The 22,667-nt window shown below is 42.5% G+C and overlaps 4 protein-coding genes and 1 non-coding gene across 5 annotated transcripts; 2 read left to right on the top strand and 3 right to left on the bottom strand.

Moving 5' to 3' along the window:
- The first annotated feature begins 682 nt into the window (after window positions 1-682).
- On the top strand, window positions 683-776 carry INS49_005254. The gene has a single exon. It is a non-coding gene; the product is annotated as a tRNA-Asp (tRNA).
- Window positions 777-2,141: 1,365 nt separating this feature from the next.
- Window positions 2,142-3,108, bottom strand: INS49_005255 (uncharacterized protein; the record flags this gene model as incomplete). The annotated part of the gene is made up of 4 exons (XM_043166037.1): window positions 2,142-2,184; window positions 2,255-2,343; window positions 2,536-2,913; window positions 2,980-3,108. The coding sequence occupies 4 exons, from the start codon at window positions 3,106-3,108 to the stop codon at window positions 2,142-2,144; spliced, it is 639 nt and encodes a 212-aa protein (XP_043017296.1).
- Window positions 3,109-12,314: 9,206 nt separating this feature from the next.
- INS49_005256 (uncharacterized protein) lies at window positions 12,315-15,590 on the bottom strand (the record flags this gene model as incomplete). Its single annotated transcript, XM_043166038.1, has 4 exons — window positions 12,315-13,642; window positions 14,015-14,145; window positions 14,207-15,110; window positions 15,266-15,590. The coding sequence occupies 4 exons, from the start codon at window positions 15,588-15,590 to the stop codon at window positions 12,315-12,317; spliced, it is 2,688 nt and encodes an 895-aa protein (XP_043017297.1).
- A 1,765-nt stretch (window positions 15,591-17,355) lies between these two features.
- INS49_005257 (uncharacterized protein) lies at window positions 17,356-18,807 on the top strand (the record flags this gene model as incomplete). The annotated part of the gene is made up of 2 exons (XM_043166039.1): window positions 17,356-18,347; window positions 18,510-18,807. The coding sequence occupies 2 exons, from the start codon at window positions 17,356-17,358 to the stop codon at window positions 18,805-18,807; spliced, it is 1,290 nt and encodes a 429-aa protein (XP_043017298.1).
- Window positions 18,808-19,333: 526 nt separating this feature from the next.
- On the bottom strand, window positions 19,334-22,156 carry INS49_005258 (uncharacterized protein; the record flags this gene model as incomplete). The annotated part of the gene is made up of 3 exons (XM_043166040.1): window positions 19,334-20,425; window positions 20,497-21,383; window positions 21,448-22,156. The coding sequence occupies 3 exons, from the start codon at window positions 22,154-22,156 to the stop codon at window positions 19,334-19,336; spliced, it is 2,688 nt and encodes an 895-aa protein (XP_043017299.1).
- Window positions 22,157-22,667: the final 511 nt, after the last annotated feature.

The following is a 22,667-nucleotide window of genomic DNA, read 5'->3' on the forward strand; positions in this document are numbered from 1 at the left end:
AGTGGTCCTGCGTTTCGACAAATCTCAGGAATCCTAGAGTTGCGAAACCTGGGCATGACCAAATTCTCTATCACAATAACGGCATGGAATGACAAGATATGAGGAGCTGGTCGGCGACATTAATGGATTGGCCGAAGTTGAAGCACTGAGAGAGTTCAGCCAAACATCTCAAGTGCTGTTCTCGGGTTCAGAGAGATACGGAACCCCCAACTTCCAAGATTGCTCTCCGTCTTCTCGACGGTGTTGAAAGTTCCAATCCAAGGCCTCAGACATATTTCTCTAACATATTTCAAACATCATAGGAACTATACAACTATTATACTGCTCGAGCCGCTCTGGGAGCGTGTCCACATGAGAGAGAGAGAGAGAGAGTGTGTGTGTGTGTGTGTGCATCGCTCATCTGCAATGTGATGGTGCCCATGCGACTGCAGGTGCTTGAAACATGGGTCCCAGTTTGCTACTCTCAACCAGGCTGCACGGAGCAAATTGATGCAGGGCGCAGTTCTGAGACATCACGGCGGTTATTGCCAATGATAACTCAGTTCAGAATTTTAGAATTCGACATCTGGAGGTGGCGACCCCCAATTGATCTCCATTTCTCGGCTATATAAAGCTACCATCTCGCAGCCTTCCAACGACTAGCCCACCAGCTACCTCGGCTTACACCGAGATTGAAGAACCTTCTTTCGTAGTATAGTGGTTAGTATGCAAGCTTGTCATCGCCCATCCAGGAAGCAGCAACGCTTGAGACCCGGGTTCAATTCCCGGCGAGAGAGAAGAATTTGCATCATAACTTTTTCAGCTTTTTTTTTTGGCCCCCCATGGGTACCGTCTCGGATAATCTCCGACGTGCTGCACTAGGCACCATATTAGTGGAAGAGGGGAGCTGCAGCTGGTGGAGATTGTCGGAGCTTGTGTTACGTACTGTGTAGACAGCTACCAGTTGATGTTCACCCTTTACTTTAGGTTAATGCTTGCCAACTGGTTGCATCTAATTCCTTTTAATCTGGAACTACACCTTGAGTATGAAGTATTATCCAAGTATTCCTTCCGAGATCTTCCGGTTGAAATTGCGACTACTTCCATTGGTTTACGGCAGTGTGTTTGTGCCAGTATACAAAGCCTCAAACGCTGGTTGGTGCTGGCCTTCAGGCCCAGACCAACAGACTCGGCATATTAACCATGGTATCCCCTTGGGAATATTTATGTAAACAACAACCACTCATGGGTGTCTCGACAGAACGATCGTGCGGTCTATGAAAGACGTGCAGGAGCAATGCTTCAACCCTAGCCTCCATTCTTCGCAGTTGATCTACCGATGTCACTAACATATACCTCCATCACTTCACACACCAACGCCATGGCATCGTGGTTGAACACGTGGCAATCCCCAAGTACAGCCCAAACGACTGGCCTGTTTTTGCACACTTGCTACTCTGGCTGCTCTTGTGCTTGGACTGACGATCGGACTGTCCGTGTACAGATTGGAAAAGACGCCACGGCATCCATCCCTGAAGCGCAACATACCTGCGTTGGCTCGCTGCTGGTCACTCAGTAGGTCGAGGGACATAAATCTTCAGTGGGCGTGGCCATCAGGCATTGGTCCAACGTTGATGCTATATCTAGCTCAATCCGTTCTCGGTTTGTTTGGCCGTTAGTGCACCCATTCTCAAATGCCAAAATACCAAATCGGAGACAGACTGCGACAAGTAGATGCGCACGAAGTAGACTAGCGATATCGAATTTACGATCGAACGCCTTGACTTTGTGCGACGTGTTATCTTCCAAGTCTTTTGGTCGCTTCTCAAAAATCGGCTGACAGCCAATCATCCCCTTTGACGATCATCACCTGCATCCGCATCCAGCACATCTCTGATCTGTTGCAGACCGCGCTCTGCTTCTGAGCAGCACGAGGCCCATCCTCGAGACTACGAGCGGCAATTGCGTATACCAACTCTTCTAAAAGTCTTGTGTTGGGACTACTTCGCACCACCGAAGGGCGTGAAGGCGTAGATGGTCCCAAGAGCCGAGAGGGCTGGGCCTCCGTGGTCAAGAAGCTCAAGGTCTATGTCCGCAGTGCCAAAGTAACTATGCGTATCGGACAACACACTGCTGGTTGTCAAGCCACGCGATTGCACCCTTCAAGAATTTTGCCTTCTCGTCGTCGCTTCCCTGTGGTTGGAACTGTGTGGGTGGGGGTCGGTCAGCTGGCCCTCCCCGGGACTTTGCCCCCCGTCGTCTGCACAAAACTCACCTCAGTGATCCACACAGGGCGATTGCCGGCAATGCGGCACATGTCGGAGACGAGGCTTTGAAGTCGTCCAAAAGAGAGCACGGATTGTACTGCAACACGCAAGGTCAGCGATGAAAGCACCGAGAAATGAATTGCCAGAAGCAGAGGGTCAAACAATATGCAGTCCGTGCATGACCAATTCCACAGTCTGCGGCCATAAAGGACTACAAACAGCGGTGAGGCTTCCATGCCGCGGAGAAGTATGCCTGAACAGGTGAAAAGAGTCATGGGAGGCCGCTTACCCAATGGATCGGGACGAAATCGATGGTACAGTCACTGCATTGAGCAAGGAACTGGGTCATCCAGTCGCGTCCATCGTTCGAAACCGCAGGGGCTCCTAGCTGGGCCTTTCCAGCAAAGGGCTGCATATATTTGCGGTATGCATCCGCGGCGGCCGTGGTGTTGATGTTCGACTGGCCTGCATTCTCGGGCTCGTTGAAGGCAAGGAGGTGCTCGGAGCCGGCGGCAATCCAGGAGGACGCATGGCCATCCCAGGCACCTGTGAGTTCCGGCTTGATGCCCCAAAGCATGGGAACATACTCTGTAAAACTCTGCTTGTTGGTTGTGGTTGAGTACCAGTTGTACATCCAGTTGACAGAGCTTCCGTTTCCACCAAACCCCTGCGGCGGATCAAGATGTCAGTTACAAAGAGCTCCAAAAGGGGCTGCGCACGCTCAGAGACGGACCAACGATGGAAGGGCAGGATCAATGTATGGTGAAACTCCCAGTTTAGGGGCATTCGGGTTCGAGGCAGCTCCATATGCCAAGATCCCAAACGGAACTGTCCTGTCACGCGGCTGTTCTGTGGATAGCATGCTTTCAGGGGTATCGTAGATTGGGATTTCGCTTTAATCCCACTCAAGAAAACCATGGTGGTATAAGTGTTGCACGCACATCCCTAACCCTGGTTTACAACCACTTTCTAAAATGCTTAAATAGCCAGATTTCTTTTATTTCCTCCTTTTAAACTACTCTTAGGAAATAAATGCTTTTATAATTATGCTTTTAAACCCTTTATAATACTTATAGCCTTTTATAGTTATAAGCCTGGTTTATATAAAATAATCTTTCCTTTTTATAAATTATAAATAAGTTATGCAAAGCATATCTTAATTATATTTATTTTATATTATTTATTTCCTTTTATTTTTAAGTATATATTTATATAATAACTATAAATACTTCTTTAAACCTTATTAATTAAATAATTTAATTAAATACTTATTTCTTTCTTATTTAATTTATTATATTATAATCCTATTGCTAAATTAAGAAATATTAAGAATTTATAAACCTTAATGCATTAAATGCAGCCCTTATTAAGTAATTAAATATAATCTTAAAACTAAATTCTTAATTTATATAATATAAAAAAAAAAGATATTTAAAAGGCTTTATATAATAAGTATTAAGAGCATTGAAGTAATAATAAGCTTTTAAAAAATAAAATAATACTTACTTTATTCTTTCTCTTATTCTTTAATAAATTAAAAAAAAGATATAATTAATATCTTTAATAATAAGTTGCTTTAGCTTTTAATAAGGTAATTAAATTTAACGAAAAATAAAAAATTTAAAAATAAATATAAAAAATAATATTTAACTTAATTCTCTTTTTATATTTAATTAAAATAATAAATATAAAATAATTTTCTATTTAATAAGTAATTTAAAATATTAAAAATAACCTTGCATTCTTTAAATTAAGCATAATAAATACCCTTTAAACTTAATATTAATAATACTTAAAAAAAGCAAAGAAATTAAGTATTAAATCATAATAATAATATTAAAACTTTATAAACTTATATTTATAAGCTTATACTTATAAATTACTTAAGATTAAGAAATTTATTAATTTAAATAACTTTTTATAAGTAATTATAATATATATTACCCTTAATTAAGTAATTTTTAAGCGCTAAGAACTTATTAAATAAAACGCTTTAAGAAATCCTATTTATTCCTTAAAAACCTTATTTAAAAAACTAATAGCATTTTTATATTATAATAAGCTTACATTAACCTTTAGAAATATTATAATATTTATTATATTAAAATTAAAAGTACTTTTTAAAATAAAAAGTAATTAATTAAGGAAATAATTAAAAAATAAAAATATATTATCTTAATTATGCTAATAAAATAAAATATATAAATGCCTTTATTAAAAAATTAATTAATAAAAGAAATATATTTAATTTTTTACTAATTATTACTGCTTTTATTTTATGCTTTTAAAAAAATAAATCTTAAAATTAAAAATACTTTTAAGGAAACTTAAATATAATAAGATTAAAATATAATTATAAAAAAATTATTATAAGAACTTAATTTAAGAACTTACTTAAAAAAACCTTTTGCTTAAAGATTAAATATAAAGCTTATTAAGAATATTAAAAACCTCCTTAAGTATATTTTTAAGAGCTATTAAGAAATAATATCTTAATTTCCTCCTTTTATTTTATTTTTCCTTATAAAGCAAACTTATGCTTTTTTAAACCTTAATTTTAAAAAATTATTTAATTAATAATACCTTTATTATATTTTTATTAATTTTTTATTAATTTATTTATACTTTAATTAATTTATTATAATTACTAATTATAATTAATTCCTTAAAAATATATATAACTTTAAATTTTATATTATATTCTTTATTTTTAAGTATAGTTTTAAATAATTATAGCGTTATTTACTTTATTAATTTTATTAATTATTTAATTTTAAATATCTTTAAAAAAGCTATTAAAATAAATATTATTAAAGTAAAAATTATATCTTTAAAGGTTTTAAGCTATAAAATAAAGCGCTTTAAAAATATATTATATAAAGTAAATAAAAAAAGAATTAAGAATTTAATTTTAAAAAATATAATAATTATAAATAAATTTTATATTAATATAATATTAAAAGCGCTCTTATAAAAGTTAAGCATTTAATATTATAAAATTAATTTAACGCTATGCTTTAAATTACTTAAATAAAATATTATTCTTTTTAAACTTATTTAATAGTATAATTTAATCTTTCTTAAATATATATTATTATAATTTCCTTATTTTTATCTTTTATTATAAATACTTATAAGTATTATAAATATATATAGGCTTATAAGTTTTTTAATAAACTTAATAAAACCTTTTAAGCCTTTTTAATACTTAAATAAGAATTAAAAGGACTTAATAACTTTTTAATATCTTTAGTTTAAATACTTAAAGGCTAATGCTTTTAAATTATTAATTTAATATGCTTAAGGCGTAAAATTTAAGGAAATTAAATAAATTAATTATAAGAATTACTTTAAAGCCTTTGCTAAAAAGGTAATTTAATATAAATTATTAAAAAGCAAGAGCTTAAAACCCTTTTTTAAATCTTATAAGATCTTTTTTATTATTTATAAGCACTAAATGGGTTAAATTATAAGCTTATAATAATAAATAAGTTCTTAGAATTTATTTATATTTTCCCTTTTATATTAAAAACTTAAGAATAAGTATTTGGCATTTTTTAAGCTTATAAAAGCTAGGTAAAATAATAATATAATTTAAATATTTATAAAATTAAATAAAATATTAAGGTTATAATAATTAGCTAGTTTATAAATATTAAATATATTAAATAAGCAAAATAAAAGGGTATTAATTTAGAATTTACTTCCCCTTAAACCTTAAAAGCAAACGGCGCTATAAAAAAGGCTGGTAAAGTAATAAATAAGAATATGCTTTAGCTATATTATTAAAAGCTAATTTACCTTTTAACCTTTAGCTAAAAGTAATATAAACTATAACTTAATTACATAATATATTACTTACTTTAAGGAAAAAGGAGCGCGCCTTAAATACTTTTTTATATATATAGTTTTCCTATTATTTCCAGTAATTTAAATTAATATAAATTTACCATTTTATAGCTTATTTATTACCCTATTAAGGTAATATTTATGCTTATAAATACAAAGCATATATATTTAAAAAGGAATATAAAAATAATATAGAGAAATGCCTTATAAAGGGGGAATTAAGGGCCTATATTAAATATTTAATTAATTATATAATATTTAATATTTTTTAAATTTAAATTTCTTTATTTAAGTAAATAATCTTTATAAAGAATATATAGTTTAATAAAAATGTGTTTTATAAATTAGCAATAAATAAAATAAAAAATAACCTTTTAACTTTTAAAGTAAAATTACTAAATATTAAGATTATTAATGCTAAAAAGATTTAAGATTATATTTATATTATACCCTTAATACCTTATATAAAAAATAACTTAATTAATTTAAATAATAAATTTAATACTTATTTTATATTAAAAAAGAATAAAATTAATACTTTTAATTAAAACTTAAGAATAAAAACTTTTAAATTTAAAAGGTAAAGTTCGCTATATATTACCTTTTTTAAAGAGCTTAGGAAATTAAGAATAAGAACTTTTAACCCTTAAGAAAACCTTAAATATATTAAAATAAAGCTTTTATAAAGAGAAATATACTTTTATTAATAAAGTAAGGGCTAATAAACTTAAACCTTTCTTTTAAGAATTATATATGCTTAAAGTTATAGGAAATTAGGAATCCTTTTAATTAATATAAATAAAGAAAATATAAAAATAAATTTAAGAGTTTAAATTTATAAAAAGATTTTTTTAAATATATAATTAAAATAAATGCTCTTAAAAATCCTTTAATTAATTATTATATTTAATAAATATAATTATATTTTACCTTAATATAACTTTTTAAAATAACTTTATAATTACTTTTTTGCTTAATTAACTTAAAAGATAAAAATAAAGAATACTTAAGGATTTATATTTTTTAACCTTAAATAATATAATAATAGCCATTATTTAAGCTCTTAAGATTAAGTTTAGGCCTTACTTATAATAGCAATATTATAAAAATCTTTCTTTAAAACTAATTATATAAAAAAAGGCTTAAAAAAGCCCTTTTTAAGATAAATAGCTTAAAGCAATATATTAAGAAATATAAAGTTTTATTAAGCTTAGTATTTAAAGGATTATTAAGCGTTAAAAAGCAAAATTAATGCTATTACCTTTAAAATAAATATATAAATATAAGCTTAATAAAGATAGAATAATTAAATCTTTTAAGGCATAAATTTATATTTAAGGAAACTTATAACCTTATTTTATTATAAAAAATATATACATTATAACTTTAATTATAAAATCATTTTATATAATAATAGCAATTATTATATACTTTAATTTAAAGATTTAATAATTTAATATTATAATTATATTCTTAAATGCTAATTAAAAAGGGTTAAATTAGATTTATTATAAATTATTTCATGAATTTAAGAAGTTAAGGAAATATAAAGTACTCTTAAAAGCACTTTATAAACTTAAAGATTTTTTATTTCTTTAATATAAGGATTTTAACTATATATTATAAAATTTAAGCTTAAAACCCTTATTAAAAAAGCTATACCTTTTTATTAACTTAGCTTATAAAGTAATAATTCTCTTTTATATAAATAATATTTTAATTATATATCCTAAGGATAAATATAAATTCTTTATAAAAATTAAAAATAAAATTAAGTTTATATATAAAATAAAGAATTAAGAAAAGGCTTAATAATTTCTAAGTATATAAATTCTTAAAAATTAAGAAAAGTACATTATAACGCTTTTTTATAACTTATATATTAAAAAGATAATAAATAAATATAATTTATTAAAAAGTAAAAACTTTTTATTATTTACTTTAATGCTTAAAGAAAAGTTTAAGCCTTTTTTTAAATAAGCCTTAAAATAAGAAATTTAAGAATTTTAAAAAAAAGTTAATTCTATCCTTTATATAATAATTATAATATACTTAAATATAGCATTTCCTTACTTTATATTATTAAGATTCCTTATAAATTTAAGTTTAAGTTACCTTAAAGCAATAAATTATATAATTTAATATTTATATATTACTTAATTCCTTAAATTATAATTTAAAGAAAATTAAGAAGCTTAAGCGCTTTTAATAATTAAAAATGCTTTATTTATTAATAATAAAAAGAATTAAAAATCTTTTTAAAAATATATAATAACTTATTTTAAAGGCCTTATATATTAAAAAGCATATAAATAAATAATTATTTTTACTTTAATTATTAAGATTAAATTATTAGCTTTAAAGCTTATAGCTAAAGAAATAATAGCTTTAAAATGCTTATTTAAAAACATAATTTTAAATTTAAGTAAGCTTTAAATTATTTATTATTATAAATAAATAATAATATACTTAATTACTAATAAATATAAATAGCTAAAAATAAAGCTTAAATATATAAATATTTAATAAATATAATTAAAATAAGAATTTAAAAAAAAATACTTTTAATATTATATACTTAAAAATTAAAAAAATACTTATAAATAAACTTATTAAAGTTTTATTATATGCTTAATTTAAATATTTTAAAGCTTTTTTAAATCTTTAAAATATAAAAAAAGTAATAAAAAAAATTAATTTATTTATTAATTATTCTTATTATTAAGTTTTTATTAAAAATCTTAAAAATTATATTTCTTAAAAACTATAATATAATCTTTATATAAAAACTATTTTATAATTAAAAATTACCTTTTAATCTTTATAATAATATATTAATTAATTTAAAACTTTCTTTTAATTATTATAATAACTTTTTAACTTTTTTAAAAAACTTTTTTAATCTTTAATTAAATTCTTAATTATAATTTTAAATTAAAATTTAATAATATTTACTCCTTAATATTATTTTTAAAATTAAAATGCTTAATTATAATAATAATGCAATTCTTATACTTTTTTATAATTTTTATATTATTAATAATTTAATTTTAAAGCTTTTAAGCCTTTATATTAATCTTATTATATTGCTTTAAAGTAGTTATAATTTAAGCTTTAAAATGCTTTATTATATCTTTATGCTTATTCTTTATAGCTTTTATAAGCTATTATTATAAAGTAAAGATTTTTTAAGTATTAAAAGGAATTATAAAAATGCAATTAATATAAGTAAAATTAAACTTTTTGCGCTTATATATATTTAAGGCTTCTTTTTAAATATGCTAAGACTTTTTAAATATTAAGAAATTATTAAATTAAATATAATAAAGATAAAGCATAAATAGCAAAAAGGCTATTAAAAATAGCTTATAAGAATTACCTTAAATGCAATAATAATAATAATAATTTTTATTATTATAATTTATATAAAAATTATTATTATAATTATATATAAAACTCTTAATATAAGGAAGATAAGAAATATAATGTTTATTAATTTTTTTAAGCTTTTTTATATCCTTCTTCTTTTTTTTATACTTTATTTTAGCCTTTTTCTTAAAAAAAAGTTTTATTTTAAGCTTTAAGTTATTTATATATACTTAAAAGTTTTTTAAAGCTATATTAAAAATTAATATATATTTTAAAATTAATTTTTAAATTAATTAAGAAACTTACTTTTAAGTATATTATTTAGCAATATTTTAATAAAAGCATTAAAGTTTTTATTATTTTTATTAATAAGCTTTTTATTAATTTAAATATGCTTATATTTCTTTTTTTAAACCTTAAGGGTATAAAAAGATAAAATAGCTTAAGGCTTAAAAGCTTATTTTTTATTACTTTTAGCTATTTTTAATATAATTAAAAAGATACTTAAAATTAATAAAAATAAGTATTTTTAAATATAAATTTAATTAAAAAGTTTAAAAAAAAGGTTTAATTATTAATTATAAGTTGCATTATAGGGTTATAAGCAATTAAAGTTTAAGTAATAAAGTATATATATTATAGGAAAGGTTAAATGATTAATTGCTTAATAGGTTGCAGTTAATATTTTTAAGTATAAATTAGCTGCTTAAAAAAATAAGGTAATTAATAGGGTAGAAATTGCTTTTTAATTAAGGGGTGTATTGCATGCATATCCCTAACCCTAATTTATAATTACTTTTTAAAATGCTTAAATAGCTAAATTTCTTTTATTTCCTCCTTTTAAACTACTTTTAGGAAATAAATGCTTTTACAATCATGCTTTTAAACCCCTTACGACACTTGTAGCCTTCCACAATAAGCAGTGTAAAAGAAAGCCCTAAACATATATTGCATATATCGAAGAAAGGATCATGTTGCACTCACCTTGATGAGGACGTCATCGTTTGCACCCAGCCCACGCTTGGGAGCACCATCAGCCATCACGCCAATGATGAGCAGGGTGAAAAAGCAGATCCTGGATTAGATTCTGGTCATTAGAATGCCTAGTGATTTACATAAAAGCAGACAAATGGCGCTGAAAAATCTGGGTGACAAAACTGTCACGGGTAATCTGCCTTGGAAAACGCATCCAGGAGCTGGGGACGGAGGGGGGGGGGAATCTCAGTATGTTTATGAAAACTCACATCTTGATGTTATCCATGTTGGTTAGGATAGTATTGAGTCACTTTGAGGAAGTGAGCCGTTGATGGTGATCAAACGATGGACTGTTGGTTTTGTTGTTGGTGGGCTTGGTAGCCAAAATGTCGGTGATTGAGCTTGGGGTGCGAGCCCCTTTCTTGGGCAAAGGGTTGCTGAAAAAAATAGCCTTAGTTTTGGACTAGTTTCTGACAAGTGGAATGAAAAATCAGCTTCTGGGAGCGTGACCGAAGAGTCAACCCTGTTTGTTGATGTTGGCTGGCGCAAGACTTCTTGACGGTGAGCAAACGGTCCAGTACCTACATGAGTATTGCTGCTGTACAGCAGGGGCTAAGCACCGAAACTTACTATGGCAACTGCTTGACGGTTTGAAATGGCCGCAGTTCCTTGGAGATATCGGAGGAAACGTTTGGACAGGGAGAGGTTTTGATTTAGGGCTCTCTGGAGGCCGCTGGGGACTGGCTCGAGATCACAGAAACCGTATTCCATTACTCAAGATCAATATTTATATATCTTGAGAATTAAAGGAGTGGAGTTTCACTCTGAGATATGTTGGAGTCTCTCTCTGAGATGACAGGCAAGATAAACGTTATTGACCAAGGCTTCGGCCGGTTGAGGAACTATCAGAATGGCCTCTGGTAAACATTTCCGATACACCCTTTTCTAGGTAAGCTCACAACCTTGATCATTTACTTACTGACTGGCACCGGTCATAACTAATTCTCAGCAGCAGAATGAAGATGGCTTAGAGGTTGCCAATAGGAAACATCCGACAGCACTCAGGGATGTTGATAAGGACCACCAGTGGCAGTCTAGGCAAGTGATCAACAAGGTAATATGACTTGCACACATACTACGGGTGCTCTTAGGAGAACAGAAGAACGCCCTTCAATTTGACCTTCCGTCTCTGTGCCCGAAACTGCTCCTGCTCTCTTATCAGTGTTCCTTACTGAGAATGCACAGCGGCTTGTATCAATACCAACGAGCCAGACCATCCAGCTTATCAAGGATCGCTGCTCCGGAGCCTTACACTTGAAAAGCCGAACCCACAGGACCAGTCTGCTCTTATGTCAGACCCTTGTCAGCAGCAATGGTAGGGCGAGGTGCCTTGACGTGAGAGACCTGGTGAGGAATTAAACAATAACACAGGTACAACTTTTCCTACGATCCCGATAACCAAAACAACACATATCAGCCCAATGGTAAGCATAAAATCAATCTTCGAGGGGAAAATTTGTCCGCAGTTTTGCGTTCTTCGCCATTCCATTCCGGTGACCTTGAGTAAAATCGTACATAGACATGTGATGAAACAAGACACACAGAGGTGACTTTCGAAAAGCAGGAATGATTCATGCCAGTCCGTCAACCATTTCATTCCAAATCAACCGGCCCCTTGCGTCTGAGTAATGATTGATGGGATATCCCCACCGTCCCTCATCAAGACAAACTCCTGGAAACTTCATAAGACAACTCCCTGTCCAGTTAGAAAAATGAGAGGATGATTGGGCCACCAGGCTAGTCCACCGGCAGCTTCATGCTGCAGTCCATCCGAGAAGAGTCTGAAGACGACGGAGCACGACCAGACCCCTTTTTCTAAAAGTTGCTGCCTCCACCATAGTTCGAGCCCCAGCCGCCATGGCGAGGTCCTCCGGAGCCGTAGTAGCTATTGCCACCGAAACCGCCGTAGGCAGAGTAGGGGCTGTTCTGATGGGCCTGGCCGGATCCTGCCCCCATGCCGTAGCCTGTCGCTGCAGACTGGGCGCCATGCAGGCCGCCGTGGCCCTGCAGGTGACTGGGATAGCCGCCGTATCCCATGCCCGGCTGGGCAGACTGCGGAGGGGGGAGACCAGCCTGGGACGGGCCGGTATTGGTGGCAGAGCCGGGCCTGGCTCCAACGAGTGAAGGGCTGGGCCCACTTGCTGCCTTGGCGTCGCCATATGGCTCCAGTTTCTCAGCGCTGGACGCAGCCGGCTGAGTGGCGGGTGCGTTGAACGACTGACCCGCTTGGGCGCCATAGGAAACCCCACGGCCAAAGGTGTCGTGGATGCCCCCAAAGCCGGCACTTCCAAGGCCGGGCTGAGCACCCGACTGTGCGGACCCTGCGCGGCCGTAGTCGCCTAGGCCAGACCCGACGCCACCGCTATCGTTGCGGTGCAGAGAAGACTGTGGATATCCAGTCGCAGGCGACGATCCATGTTCGAACGGGGTCTGTTGCTGAGACATCCCATAGTGGTGTGGCTGACCATAGAGGCCGCCACCCTTGCCATATGGGAAACCACCTTGGCCGTAGCCACCGTATTGGTTCATGTAGTTGGAGTAGAACTGTCCATAGTATGGTTGATTGTAGAACTGATTCCCATGCTGCTGCTGCTGCTGCTGTTGATGCTGACCGGCGAGGCCCTGCGGGTGGCTAGGGGCCGTTGGCTGCTGGCCTTGAGCAGTTGGGTTGGGCGTGGTGTTACCGCTATTCGGGTCCTGAGCAACGGCGGCCCCAAATCGGGACTGGTTAGCACTCTGAGGGTACTGGCTGGCCAAATCACCCTGCGAGGCGCCGTATCCACCAAAGCCAGCCCGTGCAGCGAGACCGCTGTCCTGTGGGGCCTGGCTCGTCTGCTGCTGCTGGCCGTAGTTTTGCCCGTAGTAGTTGTACGGGTTGCGGTTCTGCTGATCAGCGGTGTAGAAGGAGGAATACTGGTCGGCCGAGGAGCTGTAAGCACCACCGGGTTGCTGGTTCTGAGGCTGCGACTGCTGCTGACTTGGGAAGCCCTCGAACTGGGATTGGGCCGCAGATGGGTTGGCCTGGCTGTACGAGTCGAAAGGTTTCTGAGGGAACGGGGACTGCTGCTCCTGGGCGGTTGGCTGGCCGAATCGACCGTACTGCTGCTGTACGGCTGGCTGAATCGGTGGCTGGGCTACCGGAGCTGGCGTGTAAGAAGTTGTCAGCATTGCACTCCCGAAGGGTCGGACCGACTGATCTGAAGAAAAAGAGTCGGGTTCACTACCTTGGACGGCAGGAGCTTGGTGGGCCGCAGGCGCAGTCGGGGGAACTGGGGCGCCTAGATGGGCATTAGTCTGGTAGGCTTGGGCATGGCTCAAGGGAGCTTGCGGGCCCTCTTGCGAGAAGGGAGGTGCAATACCGGAGGGACCTGTGCTTGGTGGGAGGGCGACTGCGGGCTTTTGGGGGAAAGCTTCGGGGACGGGGGCCGGAGGGGCGGGAGGCAGTGAGGCCCGGGGCTGGGTGACGGGAGAGTCCGCCGGTGGTTGTGCGCGCGTCTCGGGCTCTTCGCGATCACCATCAATGTCGTCCTCGCTTCCGTTCAGGTTAAAGGCACCAAACTGGACGGTAGCGCGCTCCAGCTGCTGGTTGGCTGCCTGGGGCATGCGCACAGCCTCTTCCTGGTTCAGGAACCGCCGTTGGGTCTGGCTGGGGGTGCGAGGGATGGGGGCGCGCTCTGTGGCTCGGCTGGCGGTCGCGGCAAATCCACTCGTGGGTGCCTTCTGAGCCCTGGTGCTGGGCGTGAGAGGCGGAGATCGGCGTTGCGTTTGCGCTGACGGTGGAGGCTCGCGGGTCCCACGAGTCGGCGGTCTCACTGGCAGCTGTCTCTGTCACAGGTGGGTGGGATTCGTCGACAACCTGCTCAAGGTTCGTCTCAGTCAACTGGTCCTGGGAGGGCGTCAAAGCAACTTCTGGCACGACTACCATAGGTTTCTCTGCAGGAGCTTGCTCTTGCGCAGGCTCAGCAGAAAGCTCAGCGATCTGTTCGGCGGCGGGCTCAGGCGCCGGTGCGGGAGGCTCGTCAGGGGCGGGGAGAGGTTCGACAGCGGGCTCGGGCTCGGATTCTGGAACGGGGGCAGGAGCCTCTTTGGGGGGCTGAGGTGCGGGCTTCAGGGCGGTCGACTGTCGGAGCATGCTGGCCCAGGTCTTTGCGGTCCCTTGAGGGATGACAGTCGACTGAGCAGGCTCAGGAGCGGCGGCGGGTCTAGCAGCAGGAGGAGGAGCAGCAGAAGTGGTATCAGAGGCGGCATTGCTATCCCAAGCGCTCTCGGCGGCAACAGCAGCAGCGCCAGCAGCCCAGCCGCCGTCATTGTCATTCTTGGTGGCATCCCAGGCGTTGGAGTCCTCTGTGGGGACGGACAGAGGCTGGTTCTCCCTGAGGCGCCCATTGGTCGTCGCGGTTGAAGATCTGCCACGGGCGGCACCGCGGGCGCCGCGCTCGGTAGCACGGCCACGGCCACGTGCGCCATCGGTTCGGCCACCTCGAGTGGTTCGGGCAGTCGTGACGGCTGGGGAATCGGCGCCAGTCGTGGTGGTGAAGGTGTTGTCCTTAGCCTTAGACTTGGCCTTCTTGTCCTTTGGCTTGGAGACCTCGCCCCACTGTGAGATGGTACCTGGTGCGGACGGGTGAACGGTTAGTCGGCCAGAAACAGCGACAGTAACATTGGCAGCGGCGGAGGGAGCGAGGGCGAGCACAGCAGGAATGGGGAGGAAAAAGGGACGAAGGTAAAGGGAGAGGCGGGGCAGAGGATGATCTTAGATCACTCACCATCGGCGATGCGCTCGATGGTCGAAGTTTCGTCGCCGTCGGTCTCCTTAAGAGCGTACAGGATGTCGACCTCTGACCAGTCTGGGAAGACCTCCTTGATGAGCGAGACCTTGGAGCCGAAGGTCTTGTTCAGGTCGCCAATCTCTCCTTGGTCCTCGAGGGTTGGTAGGGCGTTGGATTCAAAGTCGTGCTTTGGGTCGCCGTTGGTTGCAGCTGCAGCGGAGCGAGAGGCGTTTCGTCCTCCCCTGCTGGTGAAGCCACCTCTTCCGCCTCGACCAGAGCCCCTGCCGCGCGAGGCGGCTGGTCTTGCTTGTACGTCAGACATTTCTGAGGATGTTTTGTGTGTGTGTGGAGGATGTAATAGTGGTAGGCTGGGAGGCTGCGCAAGGCAAGGTCAGCAACGGAGAGTAGAATGCGTTCGGCGGCAGGCTGACGAAAAGCTTTGGGCAGGTGATAGATTGGATTGGCGGGCTGGGCGAAGGTCAAGACGCCGCCGTCGTCAACCGGTGCTTGAAAGGATGGTGTGAATGGGTGGGTGGTGGATTGAATGTTGAGACAGGGTAGAGATCGGGTTCGTCCAGACCAGGGAGGAGAAAAAAACAAAACGCCCGGACTCCCTGTGCTACTGAGGAGTGGGCGGAGAGGCTGTTTCTGGAAGTGCGATGTGTGTATGGTGGTTCCAAAGCCTTGCTAGCTGCGCCGTGGGGTTGGAATTGCCATTTGCAAAGGGAGAGGTGAAGGCAAGGTCAGTCCAAGTCCCCTTCAGGGTGGTGGTGCAATACGTGCCCAAGGTCAGCGCCAGTGGGTGCAGGTCTTGGTCTGTACCACAGTACCCTAGAACGACCACCTGGTACCTAGGTACCTGCCTGCCTGCCTATGTGATGGGTACAGCGACCAGGTAGGTAGGCATGTACCGCGGTACAGCCCCAGCGCGAGAAGGGCGACAAATTCGGACTCGCGTCAATGCAGGGGGACAGCTTGTTAGCATGGCCATAACATTCAAATGTGAATCATAGGTGGCTTTGAGTTACGGCACTGTTTGGCTGTGTTTGGCTGACTTGTCGGTCCAACCCAGGTACCTCTGCATATGACCTAGACTGGTACTCTGGGGCTTGGGCAAAGCTGTGCTGGACTGCAGCAGTATTTGGACCTGGCAACAAGTTGTGGGTGGGTAATAGACAGCTGAAGCTGGAGCTGAGCTGAGCTGAAGGATACCCAAAGACACATTGAACAGAATGCACAACTTGTATTGCAGCACAGTCACACGTAGGCACTCGGATCGCCAAAGTCAGTGGAGGTGAAGGATGGGGAGAGGATTGTGGATTGAGGTTGGCTTGGTCGACTGCCATGAGACTGCCTCAGGTACCTACCTGCCTACACTAGGGAATTCCAAGCATATTACATCTGGGGCACAATCAATCATCAGTCATATTTTGAGGGTGTCTACCTCTCTTGAAGCCAACAACGACTAGGTGCACTTATGGCATCTGCTGGAAAGTGACACTCTGGCTTTGGTCAACCTGACAGGCACAGATGACTGCAGGCTGGTATTGCATACAGTTACGGATACGGTTACGTCAGGCACCCGTCCCATTCACTCACTTTCCGTTTTGAATTTGCTGTAGCTCTGGCTCCTTGCCGTCACGTGTGGGCAGGTCGGTAGTGGTCAGATCGCTGGACTTTGCAGGGATGCAGCCCGTTGCTCCATCCAGCTTTTAGTGATGGCTGCTGGCTGGCTGGCTGCTCGAGCGGCAGGGTGGGGCGGCCTGCCGGCGTCGAATGTGAACGTGAACGTTGACTGATTACTTGATGATCCCCTCCTCCTTTCCGGTGTATAGCGCTATGAACTTCCCCTCCACGCCGAACAGTCCGACACTTGCCAGCTGCGATACTTTCTTCTTCTTGCCCCGCCAAACTATCGGAACAGGGCCATTGAAACGAAGTCACAGTCATATGCGCCCTCGAATGGGCTCCAATCTCGATACCGCTGGATAACAACAGCTGAGCACCAGACGCCCGAACCACACACTCGACCCGACCGCCCCCTCCCAAACCGCCAACCAAGATTGTGACCACCGAGGCACAACAAAATGTTTGGCACAAAGACCCTGAGCTCCCTCAAGGACTTCTTCCCGCAGATTCATCAGCCTCTACCTTTGAGCCGACGCGAATCCCAGCTACTGCTGAAGACCCTGACCACCTCATTCCGGAATAATCTCGACAGGGAGCATGGCTACTGGAACGAGAATACGCCTGTCGCCTCTCTAAAGGCCGCGAAAAGCGCATCGGCACCAACTCCGGTTAAAACGACCGCCCATCACGAGCCTCACCACCGACCAATCGATCGTCACGTCCGTGCCATCCTCTCGAATCCGTTGTTCAGCTATGACCGTGCCGCTCACAATACCCGCCCCGCCGCCCCCGAGCGAGATCCCATGGACGTCTTTGACGAAGCCGTCGCAAAGGGTCTGATGAATCCTCAACGGGCTGCAGGCGTGCTGAAGGCGAAGCGGCACTCCATTACACAGTCCTCTACCATCTCGGTAAACGAGACCGTGGCAAGCTCAGGCACAGCTTTGCGTGTGATCCAGTGGCTCCGCTCTCACGGCCATGAGCGTGATCTTTCTTTCGTCAGCTGTACTCCTTTGATCCTCTACTTGACGCAGTTCATGGTCGAGGAGGGTCTGGAGGAGATTGCCTGGGTCTGGCTGGGGAGGCTGATGAATGGTGAGGGGCCCGACCCGCCGCTGGACTCGCCTTCACCCGCCGCATATATTCTCGACAGTCTGGTACGGGCCAAAGCGCTCTTTGGCAAGAGCCTGGATGGAGGGTACGCCTGTATGGTTCGCGCCCGTCAGATGTTCAACAGCAAGCCCACCTTTGATTCTGACGCAATTTCCGCGTGGCGGGCGCTATCGTGGTGGTCGACAGTCTCCGCCTGGCAACGTTCCCAGCCATCAGAGGCATTGTTTGATGCATTCGCTGCCTTGGGCAGACAGCTGGAAAGATCCAAGACGACTTTCCTCGTTGACCGAGCCCACCTAGACCTGCACCACCCAACCCACCCAGACGCGAAACTCTCGTAAGTAGCTGTTCCAATACCTGATATCTCTTCCTGTTTCTTGAAATGTCTCGGAAACCTTGTCAGGCTCTCTGCGGTCCTTTCCACAGCTTGCATGGAGTTCCTAGGGATACTTCTCATGAAGCTATAATCGATTGTTTCTAACTGAGAATGGTTGGATAGAATGGAATACTTTGAGTCGTCTTCTCTCCAGAGTCTTCTGGATCAAGAAAAGCAAGAAGATATACACGCTTTCCAGACTTGCAGCTTCACGAGGAGGTATAATACCATCGTCAAGCGAGTGGCCCTGATGGGTATAGACACTGTCAACCACCTATCTCGCGTCGGCCGTGAGAAAGAGGCAGATTCGATCGGAAACTTGCTCACGGACAGGTTCGGCCTCACCTTGGTTGCAGCCTTCAAGCCCAGCCTGCTTGGAGCCGACTTGCGGGAATCCGAGCACTCTTTGCCCACCGGTTGAAAGTATGGTGCCGAGTCAGCCAGCAACGCATCATAATCACATGCGCAAGCCGCCGGATAACCTTTTGGCTTCCCTTCGCAGTTAAACAATACTCAGAAGCAATATCCTGGCGCAGCAACGTCTGCCTCGGTTGTTGGCATGAGCCGGCTCCGACGCCGCGGTAAACACGCGTCAAGATGTGACAGTGGAACTTGGGGCATCTTGGTGTTTGCCGTAGCAGCCATCAACTGCATCAGCATCTCGCGTTGCGGCACTGTCCCTTTACCTGAACAACAGGGAAGCAGGCCCGCTGGGCTTGTCAGAAGTGGCAAACAGACCATGACTGAACGAGACAGCCCACTTGATTATGTATAGTGTATCTAGCATTATTTTGATACAAAGACAGGCCCTCAGGGTATTTAATAAATGCAAGCAGCAAGACGCAAGGTTTTGTTGGCTCAAGGTGTAACGCCCAAACACCCCGTTGCCCGGATGGCGCTCGACACTGATTTGACAGCAGAAGGAAATTTACAGTTCCAAGCGTGTTCTAATGTGCATCATCTTCCAGCCCGTTGACCACTCTCAAGGCCCTCCTGGGGCCCATGACTACACTGAAGAAACTCGGCTCCTGACCTTCGAGCGAGCTGGTACTCGCACCACTGGTGCTGTCTCTCCTCGGTCTGCTGCTACCGCTGACCTCACCTGGAGAAGTGCCGGAGCCGGGCGATGGCCCTCCTTTGGAATCGTCCCCATAGCTGGGCCGCGCACCACTGCTCGTGGGCGTGAACTTGTTCGAGTTGGAATTGGAGCTGGGGTCGAGCAGATTGTCCCGACCAACCCACGCAAACGACTCGTCGCCCGCCCTGCTGCTCCCATCACTGGCGTCACGCCTGTGGCCGGCAAGCCAGGCTTTCTCTTCCTCTCCGCGGGCGTTGCTCTTCCTGCGCCCGAAGGCGCCGAAGAAGAACGAGCCGTGCGACGCAGACCGAGCCGGGAAGCGGTTCTGCACCGCCAGGTGCGTCTTGTACGCGCGCACCTGCCGGCGGTACAGCCACGCGCAATACCCAAGGTACCCGGCTGCCGCGCCGGCGAGGCACGCGATGACTATGGCGGCGATGAGGCCGCCCTGGTTCGCCGGTTTGGAGTCGCCGGGGCTCGACGATCCTGGGGGCGAAGTGATGGTCGCGGTTGACCCGGACGCGGTGATTGTGAAGACTGGCGGTTTGCCGGTGGCGAAGGGGCCGCCTGTCGCGCTGGCTGCGGGCTGCGTGATGGTTGCACTGCCTGATGGCCCGCCGCCAACGACGCTGATAACCTCATCGGGTACTACATACCCGTAGCTACCGGCCATCACACTATTGTCTGCGGAGCCGGCGTCGGAGGACGGAGCAAGCGCCCTGAATGACGTTCCCCACTCCAGGGACGAAGCGTTGAAGACATATATGCCGGGGCTGTCACATCTTGACATAGTTGTGTTGAACCCACCTGCCACGATCATCTGCCCATCGCGCAGGGTACAGGTATGCCCAGCTCGTGCGTAGGGGATGCTGGAGCTGGAGCCGCCTTGGGAGACAGGCCCGATCCAGGTGAATGAGGGGATGGTCAATATGTACATGTCGTCGTACTGAATTTGATTGCCCTGAAAGGAGAGGTGCCTGTTAGCATCAGAGTGAGCGTGGATCGGGGTACAGATTATGGATGTGGACCTACGGCAGGTTGCAGATTCTGCCCTCCAAACACATAAATCTGGAAGCTGCTCGCATCCGGCGCGGTCGCGACGACCGCACAAGGGTTGACTCGGACCCCGGGAGGAGACCCTGAAGTTTGTTGGTGATACCAGACCGAGTTGGCAATGTCATAGACGTCCAGTGTAGACATATCGTCCACAAAGTCCTCAGCCGTTCCGCCTCCGAGGCCGATCAGGACACCCGAGGCACCCCAGCCGGGGACAAACACCAACACACCGTCAGCCCTCTCCGTAAAGGTGTCGCTGAGCTGCAGCCCCCCTTCGGTGATGTTCCTGTAGGTTCCTGAGGCTGGCGCACCACTGCCCCTCAGTGAGAACACCCCGTCGTTGGAGTAGCCTGGGTGGGTAAACTCAAGCAGACTCTTAATATAGACGCGCTCCGTATGTATGCTCCATCCCGGTGTGGTGGAGAGGTCCAGGTGGCCTCCGAAATACCAGCTCAGCCCGAGCTCCGGCACACTGACTGCTGCTCCTTCAGCGGCTCTCTGGACAGGCACGCCCTCGGACGCCGAGTTGTTGCCCGAGGAAGTCTGAGGGTCCGAGTGCTCCGTCCACGTACCGGAGCCGATTCTGTACTGCCATGTCGAGACCTCTACCGGCTCCTGAAATGGATTGTCGGCAAACTCTCCACCATAGACGTACAGACTGTTGTAGTCATTCCATAGTGCGCCAAGTGCGACAGCTGGTGGTCCGCTCGGCTGCGGGAGGCCAGTCAGTGATGGCGAGCTGGTATCCCAGGTCGAGGTCAGGTCGAGCGCGAGGAGGTTGTTGTTCCAAGTGTCATTCTCCTGATTCAAGCTCGTCTTGGCCTCGCCTCCATACATGTAGAGCGTGCCATTGAGGATAGTAGCTGTATTCGATGTGGTCAGTCAGATTCAGCGTTGGAGTTGGGATACCCGCTGAAGATCACTCACACTGCATGGCCCACCTCGCGCAAACGTCTGTCGGGCTGTCTGCCCTGCTCAGTATGATGGGGCCAGCGTCCGCGACACCCACGGTGTCCTGTTTGCCCCTACCGGTGAACGGGATCAGGACAGCCAGGACCAGGGCAAGCATGCTGACCGCTGATAGGCCGCGTAAAGGCGATGGCGGCGAGCCTCCAACCGTCCTGACTCTTGGTCTCCTCCCTGCTGCGAGCTTGGCATACCATGGTATCTTGTTGGCAGCTGACTGCGCTGAGACAGTTTGAGATCGTGATATCTCGTGCAAACTCCGGCGTTGACTCAACGGGTCCGCTGACGGTTGCTCCCCTTTCTCTTGAATGACGTTCGTTTCCTCGCGCTGCTGGTCCTCAACACGCGAGCGAGCAGTTGCGGATGTGCTGACCTCGGCGGCGTCAAGAACGATCGGTCTCCGTTCTTGGCGGGACTCCTCCTTCTCGTCTGCTACGGCGTGGTTTTCGTCAAAGGTATTTGTTGATCCGGGTTCTTCTGGTGCCAGGCCCACCTCCTTGAATATGGACCTTCGGTCCTTCCTGATGTTGCTAATCATCGGAAATGGAGTCGGCCTTCTGGCGGCTTCGCGTAAACGGTCCTGAGTGTTTTGGTGGTTGAACGTCGGCCGAGTGAGTAGATGTGTGCCGGGTTCAAAGGAACTATGGGGGACAACCTTGACGAAGGACATCATGGATGGATCCAGCACCTCCAAGTGCTAAGTGTGCGGTACATAAGACACTGGGAGATCACTAGCTCGGTATTGTATAATTGCTGTAGACGTTCAGGGGACCCGGCCAGCCAGCCAATTTGGGATGATGTTTGCCACAATGCAACCTCCACAACTAATGGAATAGGGTAGACACGGTAGGGAGCAGGCGAGGAGGGTGTGGGCGGTTAGTGAAGATCGCTCCGGACGAGGGAAGACACAGTGTGGGATGAGGTCATCAAGCAGGACCGTAACCAACGAGGCCGAGGAGTTTCAGTCTGGCATAGGGGAGTGAGGATGCACCGCGAGATGCAGGTCTGGAGCAACAGAGCGAGAGAACCTCTAGGGAGGAAACGTGGGGATCAAACAGGATGGGGCTGCTGCCTCTTTTCAACGTTTGCAAGCAGACCGAAAACATCTTTGTTCTCGGCCGCTGTCTGGGGCGTTTCTCACCTTGTGCCTCACCTTTGGGATCAGTGTTACTGATATCTAT

The sequence above is a fragment of the Diaporthe citri genome (assembly GCF_014595645.1).
Source record: "Diaporthe citri strain NFHF-8-4 chromosome Unknown scaffold_16, whole genome shotgun sequence".
NCBI classification, from domain to species: domain Eukaryota; kingdom Fungi; phylum Ascomycota; class Sordariomycetes; order Diaporthales; family Diaporthaceae; genus Diaporthe; species Diaporthe citri.